Source organism: Lichenostomus cassidix, chromosome 8, assembly GCF_008360975.1.
Source record: "Lichenostomus cassidix isolate B80296 chromosome 8, HeHo_3.0, whole genome shotgun sequence".
Taxonomy (NCBI): Eukaryota; Metazoa; Chordata; class Aves; order Passeriformes; family Meliphagidae; genus Lichenostomus; species Lichenostomus cassidix.
The window spans coordinates 7205059-7216309 of NC_139489.1; the positions used below are offsets into that span (position 1 = coordinate 7205059).

The window sequence follows — 11251 nt, forward strand, 5'->3', positions numbered from 1 at the left end:
TTATGTAGGGTCTTTGCTCTTCAGAGTAGAGTGAACGTGATTGTGTGTGGTGAAATTTCTACCATCCCATCTCAGGTGAGCAACTGGCTCCCTCCACATGGGTGTTTTGTTTCTTTATTACTTAAGAGAGCAAATTCGGGTTAATTAATGTCTAGATAGCATTTGGAAGGTAGAACTGCATTCTAGCAACTGAGAAAACCTGACTGAAGGGTCATTAAGTGTATCAGATTTTTTTTAAACTTCAGTAAGCACCTACTCAGCCTTGGATATGGAACTGAAGAATTCAGGTGGGTGGAATGCTTCTGTCTGGTAAAACACATGAAATGGATAACATAGTAAGTTTTAGGTCCTTTTTCCCCTTGTCTAGCAGAAACACAAAAGCAGTTAGCAGTAGGTTTCATAGCATTTTGCCAACATGTTTGTTGGAAATTACTGAAGATTATTGTGCTGTCTGCATAGTTCTCTAGATTTACACTGTCTAGAAATTCTTTCCAGTTTATTACCTGAAAATTATTAGCTGAATTGTGCTGAACTTAATTAAAAGTGTTCATAAATGGTATTTGGCTCATTACACTTTGTCCCTTTCTCCCCCAAGAAATGTAAGCACTTTAATAGTCCTCTAAATGGAAAGAAAGTATTTTTGAAATGAGATCATTGTAATCAGAAACCAAGGTAATGAGATTTTGATTTCTGGGTTTTTTTTAGGATGATTTCCCTCTGACAAGAGAACCTTCAGATAATGCACCCTTAACCCTGAGTGAGCTGCAGACCAGGTAATGAGTTTTTCTCTGACCAAGACAAAACAGTCAGACTCAATATTCCCCTTTAAATTTAGCTAAAAATTTCTCTTCCTCTGTTGAGCTATGTCATACATTGCACAGGGAAAAGGTTTCTGTTGGAATTAGTCATACCAAGCTTTCTCACCTAAATGCAAAATGCAGTTAAATATAATTATGCCTTTGATAGTGTTTGGCACTGTGTCAGTATAGTGTTCATAAAACGCTGGTTTTGGAACTTGACTTGGTTATAAAAATGATTTTTGGGCAGTAGATTTTGGAATTTATCATCCAGAGAGCAATGTCACTTTAAAAATAATAATTGATTATTTTTTTTCTTAAAACTGTGGGAGTGCAAAAATAAATTTAAGTGTATTTAAAAATAAAACAAGTTTATATGTATAGGTTAATGATTCAGCATGCCATATTTCAGAAGCTGTCTCGGAAACCTGAGATCTTAAAATCCTGGTTTATGTAGATTAATTACTCTGTGTATTCCTCACATACATGACCAGAGATTAATTTGAATAATTTTCTTGTAAGAAACTGATTGATTGATTGATTTTGTTGAATTCTGTAGCTGAAGTTACCAACATTGATGTTCTCTGTGTATGCACACAGTATTTTGTACAATGTTTTGGGTACCTATGGGAGGAAAGATACTAACTCCTTTTGGCTCCTATGGCCTTTCTGGTTTTCTTTATATTAAAGGAGAAATTGTAGAACTCTGGTGCCATATTAATGGTTGCCATTAGAAAATAAAAGGGGTTTTTTAATAATTAAATGGGATGCAATGTTTTCTAACAAAGGCATCCCAAATCACCACTGTATACCCCTGAAAAGAGGGTATTTCAGTATGGGTATCATAGCAAATGTCTACCTGCAGTTTGAAAGATCTACAAAGTTCACTTACGATTTGCTAGCTTTTTTTTCTTAAATTCCTATGGTTTGTAAAGGATTACTCAGATTTCCATGTGTCTGTGAGGTTGCTGCTGGAGTTGTGTCTCCTGTACCTGTGCTCACTCCTGTATTCTGTGTAGCCTTTCTGCTCCCTTATCCTTTGTCCTGACAGCTGGTGCAATTAAACTGTATAGGATGTGTGTGTGAGACAGAAAGTGCAAGTTTTTGTTTTGAGGCGGCTTTGGGACTTTGAGATTTATGCTGAAACTGCAGCCCATGGAAAAAAATAAAAAACAAACCCTAATATTCCAGAATACTGAAGTGATGGGATATGAAATGTGGCACTCAAGTTGGGAGAGGACTGCTCCTCGGGCTTAGAGGTTGGCAGCACTGGGGGTGAGACATAAAGGACTCGAGGACAGTCAGATTGCTGAGTGTTTGCCACAGTGCTCATAAACAGGATACAAGGACAGAGCCCGAGTTCATGGAAGGACAGGGTGCTGTCGACCAAATGCTGGCAGTAAAGTAGATGGATGATTGAAAACCACTGGGAGTAAGGAAAAGGTCTGTGTTTTGTGAAATATTTAGTATATGATTCACTCAGAAAAGAACTTCTGGGACTCTTAAAGGAGATGTATGAGGGAACAAAAGCATATGACAGGTATTTCAGAGCAGGGAGTTGCGTGCAGAAATCCTGCTGTTAATATGATTTGTGAGTGTAATTCCCAGATTGCTTAGCTCAGGTTGTCAGCTGGTTTCCAGTTGAGACAGGAGAGGGACTCTTCCCTAACTTGGCTGTAGTTTTGTCCAGGTATCTCATGCACAAACACTGGCTAATGGAAATACAAACACACACCCCTCCAAAAAGAGAAGGGAAAATTAAGCTTATGTCTTTTTATAAGTCCTTGTCAGTACCAGAATAAGGAACTTGTAGAAGTTATTTTTGGGTTTTGAGTCTTTAGTGCAATTAAAGTGGTGAGATTTTGAGTGTCTCTAGGTAAATTCAGCTTTTAGGAGAAGAAAGGCAAGCACAAGGCTGCCTGATGGAAATGGATCCCAATGAAAAGAGTGTCAGAGCTGTTTGATATGTACTTACTAGTGCTACTCCTAGGGCTGTGATTGCCTGAAAATTCTCCATCAGAACTGAGGTACCACAAACGGCAGGAAAGAGGTGAGACTTCACTTGTTGATGAGTCCCCAGAGTATTGACTCCTCTGCATTTAACACAGGCCTGTATAACTTCTCTATTGATTTTGTTTGGTAAGTTAGTTTCTTTGTGTCCAGATTGTGAAGCACAGAACACAGGATGATAAACAGGTTTAAATTTGCTCCATGCCGTTGACTGACATTAAATGATGGGGCTTTCTTGAGTAAGTGTGAAAGTGGCCTTCCTCTATTTTAAATATTGGAGCCACACAAGAGGTTTTGTTTTATTTGGTTTAGGTTGGCATCACCCTAATATTTGAATGTAAGAAATCTAAAAGCAAAAGCTGTTCCTTCTTGTGTTTTGCACGGGACAGTGGAAGGTTGGAGATGTGAATTTAGAAAATTGATCCTACATCTTCCTCTTGTTGTCCTATCCTGTTCTTGAAGTAAAAACCTTGTGTTTTGATGCAGATGGATACATGTATTCATAGATTTGATATAAGGTTTCTTTCAGTTTTGTTACATGTTGCCAGATATTAACTTGAGGTTGAAGTTTTAAATACTGGTTTGATCGTAGAAGTAACTATCATTAATAAATGACAAGTATATAAGAAACTGTAAAGCTGCCCTGTGAAATGTAATCCATTTCCTAACTGAAGATGGTCACCTTAAGCTTCACATTTACAGTTTCATTTCCCAGACTGAGAACATTTGCAAAAAGCTGGAGATAACTCAGCCCTAATTTTTAAGTGTCTTAAGTGCCTAAATCTCTGAGCAGATGTGAAAAATGTCACCTCGGTTGTAATTTGTTTCTGATGATTTTTGAGCTTCTTGTTTCATGCTTTATTACAGCGAAATTGCTCATTTAATTATATGACACAAACCTTTGTTTTGAAAGTATCAAGAGGAAGCAAATAGTCATGATGTTTAGATATAAACTATTCAGACTTGTCAGTGTTTTGTAATGATTTTCAGAGTATAAATTTCACTTCATAGGTCTAGGAAATAATTTCTCAAAGCAACTGAAAGATGAGCTTGTATTTGTGTTTAGTATTAAAACAGTGACACAGAAGACGGGGTGGGGAAGGAGCACAGGATTGCCACTATATCAAAATGTATTTGGTCGAATACTTAATCCAAGATGCTTCCGATAGAGCACTTTACAGCTGCAACCACAGTAATTTAATATTCCCTTGATAGATTGTCTTCATATTGAAATAGCTGCTTGTGGTTACAATTTAACCTTCAAAGGACACAAAAATCCTACCGTGTTGCTCTTGCCTAGTCACACAGCCTACAAAAATACAGCACCATCACTGCAGGTTCTCTGAAGATTAATTCTATTTGGGGGGCATTACAAAGTGTACTCAGATAAGGGGGGGAGGATTTGTGTGAATGAATAACATAGGGGGGTTCCCATTTCCTAAAAGTACTGCAGTGCAGTTTTTATTTTGGTTTGTGGAAGGTAATCTGTGCTTAGCAGCTCTACATTGGTATTTCTGCTGGTTTTGTGCTGCTGATTCCTGTTCCATATCTTGATTCGATCATTGTTTCTTATCTTCTTTCCTCTGACAGTCTTCCAGTGCAGCAGAAGGCTCCTGTTCACTTGGATAATGGTGAATATTGGTCTGGTCCTGCAGCTGTGTACAAAGAGAAGCCTTACAGAGCAATCTTTGAGGAGAGTCTTGGAAAAATATACAGAAACATGTACCAAAAAACTGCTGGTGCTGTTTCAGACCAAGAAACACATTCCTGAAAGCAGCTCACCTGAAAACGCACGGTATACAGTATTTGTAACTAAACCTATTTTTATATAACAATATTAGTACTCTTTTTTTCAAGGTGTCATTATGGTTGGGCAGGGTTTTGGAGAAATGGGGGTTTGGGCTGGGTTGACAAAAGGAAGTGATTAACATCCACCTCCAAAAAAAGAAACAAAAAATCCCTAACAGCAAGCCCCTCCACTGTTAAGCAAGATGGTGTTGCTCCTTTGAGACTATGAAAATAGAGTAATTTGAAGACTAATAGGTCTGCTGGACATTCCTGCCTGACATCAACTCAGGTTTCAGCTGCAGCCAGTTCTTATTAAATAACTAAATCTATTTAGCAACATAAACAGAATTGGTTGAAAAAGCAGTATGTGCTGGTGGTCAGAGACGGGACCTAAAGGGGAAGGTGAATGTGAGTGTTGGTTTAAAAGTGATCCATCTGGGACAAAGAGAATTGTTTTCTAGAAAATTGCCTTTGAATTGTTTATTTTGGAGAAGAGCACAAACTCTGGTACTGTAGCACCTTTAGGCATGTATTTGAGGTGATTTTGAGCACCTTTAGTCACAAGTGTTCTAATACTGTGAAATTTTAAAAGAAAACCACCCAGCCCAGCAGCCTCTGTATCAGATGAAAGGTCATCTTCACACAGCCTTTTGCATTTGAAAGCTTCCATGTTCTCCTGAATGCAGCCATGACATTTGCCAATACACTTACCATTTTAAAAAATATGAATAAGAAAGGAGTGTGCAGGGGGAAAGACCAGAGCTAGTCAGCAAGCTCCCTGTGTTCTGTACAGGCCTTGTGAAATTCCTGCATCACAATCCCACCTAATTTGGAGTCTCTCCGTCCCTGTCTGCTGGGATCCTGTTGGCAGAAATCACTTTGTTTTTGCGAAAGGCCACCAAATGTTCATCAGCAGCTCGATACTTTCCCCAGGGATGGAACCTTTTCAGCCTTGCACTGAGCAGATCCCACATTAGCAGGCCAGGGCAAATTGCCCATCCATTGAAAAGCAGAATGTTTTAAAAGGGCAAGAGTGTCCATCTCCTGCTTCCCCTCAGAATGCGGAAAGAACAAATGCCTGTTCTGGCTGCCTCCCTATCTGAGCGAACAGAGTTGGCTCCACCAATGCCATTTTACCTGTTGTGATTAGATAAAGGATAAAGTTAGCACTACAGATGGTACAACATATGACTGGAACCTGCCAGCATGCCTAGATAAACAAAAAGTTGGTCTATTCTGCCTTCCCTCCTTTAATGCTGAGACAACATAATTGATTTGAGAAAGCAGTTGGTGAGCAATTCCGCTGGTGGGAGAGCACGTGGAAGGGCTGTGTGCTGCTGTTTCAGGCAAGGGCACTCTCAGAGGAAGTGTCTCACATACAGACAGCCATTTCTATTTCTTGTAACTGTGGAACCAGTTGAGGCGGATTAACAGTGATAACTTCCTGTCCCTGCTGCCATTTAGCACATTAGTGCTTTCAGAGGGCATTAGTTGCACAGTCTATGCTATGGAGAAGTGCCGAGTCACTCTATGAGGTAGCAAGGCACTTTTTTTTGCAGAAGTGGAAAGTAAAGCTTGCCCAAGCTGTGCCCCTGAAGGCATGGAGGCCATGGAGGCTTGTGCTACCAGGACCTGGTGTTCACTGGCCTCTCCAGTGAACCCATATTAGTCCACAAAGGAATAGTTTTCTTGCTGTTCAGATGAGTGGTTATATTAAAATAGATCCTAACTGAGCAGGGCTGATTCTGAGAGATACTTCCCAAGCTTTTGGTTTAAAATTAATGTGTTGAAACCTGAAGGTTGCTGCAGTTTCCTGTATGGGTTTGAGCCGTAAGATTCAGTGTTATTCTCCTGGTATCCTGCAGTTTTCATTCAATATTCTCTGTGCACTACCCTCCCCATTGTTACAGCTGAGTAAAAGTTTTCCTTCTGAAGATCAGCTGCACCCCTTTGGCCTGATGTGGTTCTGTGACATAGAAAACATGTTTGATTTTTCCCTCCCCAACAGTTCACCAGATTTCACTCCCTATTTGTTCAGAGTATAAGAATTCCTGAATGCTAAGGGATTGTTGTGGGGTTTTTCTGTATGTTTGGTGAAGGACACAAGTTGGCATGAATTCAAGACACAAGGAGGGGATGAGAAAGGTTGGGAGCCACTATAAAAAAGCAGGGTCATTTTTTCAAGGGATCCAGAGGAATGGCAGAGGAATAATATCCATTTAATTCCCCTAGCTGAAGAAAGGAAGCATATGGTAATATGGCAATTTTCAGTTCTCATTAAAGACGAAAAATTTTCAGCAAAGATGAAAACTGGATGGGAGAAAAAAGTGTCATTATTGAATTTTGACCAGTATTAATATTCTCAGTGTAACCTTCTTGTGCAGCATAACAACAAACTGAGCAGACAGACTCTGAGTGTCTTTGGCCCTGCTCCAGCTGGGAGGGAGATGTGTGTTCAATGTCTCTCTGAATCAGCTGCTGCAGGAGATGTTCCTCTCCTGGGTCAGAGTCATTCCACAGCTCACACACCGTGATACAGCAAAGTGTCTCTTCCAAGCACTGTGCTGGAAATCCAGTTTGGTAAATGGAAAACTTTCCTCTGGAATGTGACCTCAGACCCAAATGACTGCAGTCTGTCCCCAAAATCTTCAGGGCACTTTGTATTCAGAATAATTTTTCCCTCTCTGTTTGCTCAGGTAGCCCTGCCAACACACACAGCTCTGAGCATGGCTGCTCCTCTGCCCTGCAGCATGGGAGAAGTGGAGGTTCAGGCACTGAACCAACACAGTAATAAACTGTAATTGTTTAGTGCACCTAGCCTTCTAATACAATTTAAATCCCTTCTATCAAATGCAAATTTCTGGGTTCCTGAGTGGAGCTTTAAATAGCATTTTCTGTGCTCGTTCCTTATCTTTTCCCATCCACAAAGTTGTTAGTGACAGTGGGATGGCATAATTCCACCCCCGTCATTTTAGCTCCTAAAGGAAAGCTGCCTACTCAAATCTGGCAATAATGGGCCAGATTAGGAGTGAATTAGTGCTTTTCTGTAGAGTCTATGTCTCTCTCTTGCCCTCCCCAAGTTATTATAGCCCACAAGTGTTCTCACCAAAAGCTGTTCAGTATCCAGTGATGCTTGCAGGATGCAATCAGTGCAATATTTAAATCACTTTAATTTTAGTGAGTCAGACTCTGTTTCCTACTTGTTCCCTTCTATCTCTCCCATGAATAACTTGGTATAGTTTAGGATCCTGGGCAGGCTTTAGACAAGCAGCCTGCCTGTGTTCAGTACAAATGCAACTCCTTGGCTGAGGAGTAGCTGCTTTGGAAATCACTCAGTCATTGACCTGATGTGAATTAAAGGGAAAAATGTCAAACTCTTTAATGATTTGCCTTATCTAAGTTTTTGACTTAGAGGAAGAGAAGCTTAAATTGCTCCACTGAGGATAAGAAGCATAGGGATGGGACAAGGTAGGAGCAGCTTTGTAAGATAGATGGGAAACAGTGGTTGTGCTCCAAAGCTGAGCAGCTTGGGAAGTGATGAGGGCTGTTCTTTAGATTGTGCATCGCATGTTTGAATTTTACTATTACTTCAGAGGTGCTAAAATTGTCAGGGGAGAATGAAATCTACCTGGAGATGTTGGGAATCTATTTTTGGGGTAAAATAACAGAACATTTAGCTCGGTTCAGTATTAAATAGTCTTTTCCAAACCCCTTCTCATTGTTACCTCAGCTGTAAAATGGGGAGTTTGTGCTCTGTTGAAGCTTAATTAAATGACTGTGAAGTGCTTTGGGATCCTGAGGTGAATGTTAAAGAAATTATTTTACAGAAGCCTGGCTAAAAAGTCCCATCTCATCTCCAGGTTACTAAAAAGGTTTTATTTTAATTTTTCCAGGTTTATTGTGTTTTAATCAGACAATTATTAAACAAATCTTAATCAGATTTAATAGATTTCTGTCTTGATCAGAGAGGGCTAGAAAAGCTAATGAGCTGCTTTACTACATGCACTCTTAGGAGCTAATCTTTGCAGTTGGTATCTTGCTCAGCTTCTGTCTCCTGCATGATCGAGGTTCATATCCTCCCACTGATTGCTCTTATGATATTTTTTTTTCTTTTTTTTAATATAAGTTACTTTTTCATGCTGACATCTTTGTGCTGTTTGCCCTTTGTACTAACCAACACTGCTAAGATCTCTCATATCATTTGTCCTCATCCTCTGCCCAGGAAAAAAGGGTACAATGTGACAGTGGAAAGTTTTGTGTGGTGTACCATGGGTTTGTCAGAGAATGCTGGAAGGAATCTCTGCCTTCCCACTCTGTGTGCGAGGAATAACTTGGTACATAATTCTGCTCTTTCCAATTTTTAAGCTTGAAATGTTTTCTGAAACACTGAACTATGCAACAAAATTCTCAGCCTTTTAGCAGTGGTCTCTTGCTGTACCAAGCTGGTAATGTGGAATCTCTGGGTCATAGGAAAGGCCATGGTGTTAATTACTTCAGTGGTTATGGAGTGATCATTATCGGAATGCTGAGAATTTCTCATGAGATTTGTTTAGTCATCAAGGAATTTGAAGAAACTTTCATATCAATGAAATTGAGACTCTTGGTTTCAGTTAGAACACTTGAAGCTAAGAGACAACAACACTTTTAGGGCTGATCTTGATGAGCTGCCTCCCTGACAGAAGGGGTGTCTGGCTTAGGTGATGTCTCTGGGAGCAGCAAAGAATTGATCTTTGCCCAGTTCCTTTCAGTTCCAACAAATACAGCCACATTGTGGGAAGTGATTGAAACCCCCAATATTCCTGTTTCCATTGCACAGGAACTATTAAGCACAAGTCCCCTTGATTACTGTTGGTTTCTGTTGCTTTCCCCATGGAATTCAAAACATCATCAACCAAAGCCCTTAAAAGATGTGGCTGCAGCTCCTTTTATCAGTGTTGGCTTGCCAAAGGCAAGGAGTTTGTTCCTAGTTTGTCTTTGTGAGAAATTCTCTGAAGTGCGGTGATAATTTGTCTGGATGGCAACATAAAGGAACTGTAATCTTTCTCTTTGCTTGATCTGTGTGGAGATTGTACTTCTTCTTCATGAGTATTTCCCTTCAATTCTGGGTGATTTCTTCAGGCCCAGCAGAGAATTCCCTGCAGCCTGAGCAGTGGGGATCTCACCTCCTCCGGGAAGGTAGTTTGCTGCTGCAAAACAACATCCCTCCTGGTTCATAAGGATTTACTGATCCTGAGGAGACAGCACAAAAATTCTGTTCTGTGGCCAGGCCTTTGCATAACCTTGTGGAGCTGATGGCATGGAATGAACAGAGCTTCACACAGAGCAGGGTGGGAGGCTGGGAGCAGGGCAGACGTTGAGAGTGTTTGATGCCTGGCAGGCCATGAATTATGCATTTCTACACCATGAATTATCAGTGTAGGAAATAACCTGTGAAACTCCTGAGTAACAAAAGCACCATTTACATCACTGAGTGGTGGTGAATTCTAATGCTGGTATTTGTATTGTTACACTGACTGTAGTTGTAGGAACTGTTTCATTCAGTATTCCAGTAGTAAACACTTGCTAAGAGGTTGCTTTCCCTGCCTGCCTTGTTTTCACCACAGTCATCTAGTGTTTACATACATTTTAGCCTCTGTGCCATTTTTGAAGGCTTTATTTGTCTCATTTATGTTTCTGGTTTGGATAATACTTAAATATGAAATCCATCTGGGAAACATATTGTATATTCACGTCAAGGGGTAAAACCAGTTTTTAATTAAAATTTTATACAGCACTTGTATTTCACTTTGTCCTGTTTTATTATGAAACACTTCAATCTTCTTCCTAAAACACATATGTCTTGTGCGTTTCAAGATGTTCCTTGTTGCTCATGCAGAACCAGTTTGGGAGCTCTGTCAGCACAGTGCCATATGTTCTGGGCTTCATTTAGCTTCTCTGCCGTTTGTGGAGGCAGCAGATTGGATGGAATGCAGCTCAGATCAGCTCCATTCTTCTCTTTGTAAACTTGTCAAGAGATAAAAAAAGCAGGGAGAAGGAAAACAGTGAATAATACTCGAGTGAGTTGAATTATCAATAAGTTATGGGAATGTGGCCAATCAAAATTGAGGTTTTTCATGTATTTCAGGATTTTCCTTAATTGCAGCTTATGCAGATCCTATAAATTGATGCATCCCTTGGTGCTACCCAGTCTTACACCCAAAACAATTGCAGAAGATTGAGATATAAACCGAGTAATTTGGAAATGACAACCATGAAGTGCTCAATTTTGCATTGATCTGCTGGTTTAAATTAAAAAAAAAAAAAAAGGTAGATTTCACAGAATATTCTGAGCTGGAAGGGACCCACAAGAACCATCGAGGGATGGGGATCATATGAGGATCAAACCCTGGTCTCACTTGTTTGCACCAAGCCCTGACTCCCTGGAGTGGGAGAACATGGACGTGTGGAGGGATCCTGCTCCTTTTTGGTATCTTCTGGCTCTGTGGAGGATAATTCTTGACCATGAACCAGTGGGTGCCACCAGCCTTTCATCCATGGCTGGTGTGTAGGCACAGCCCCAACTGGTCACTGGTGCTATCCAGGGATTCCAGGCACTGCTCAGTTCTGCCCTGAGATTTCAGGACCACCACGGTGGCTTTGACAGAGGACCAAAGTAT

At 40.4% G+C, this 11251-nt stretch overlaps 1 protein-coding gene across 2 annotated transcripts in view; it reads left to right on the top strand.

Moving 5' to 3' along the window:
- SPATA6 (spermatogenesis associated 6) overlaps window positions 1-11251 on the top strand; it is a 49428-nt gene that overhangs the window by 30814 nt on the left and 7363 nt on the right. Inside the window, exons 12-13 of one of the 2 annotated variants that reach the window (XM_085067649.1) lie at window positions 706-773; window positions 4398-4602. In XM_085067649.1, coding sequence (XP_084923775.1) covers window positions 706-773; window positions 4398-4578 — 249 coding nt within the window. In that variant the 3' untranslated portion in view covers window positions 4579-4602. Of the gene's footprint in view, window positions 1-705; window positions 774-4397; window positions 10375-11251 lie in introns of those variants that run through there. The other variant, XM_085067648.1, reaches the window with a different exon arrangement.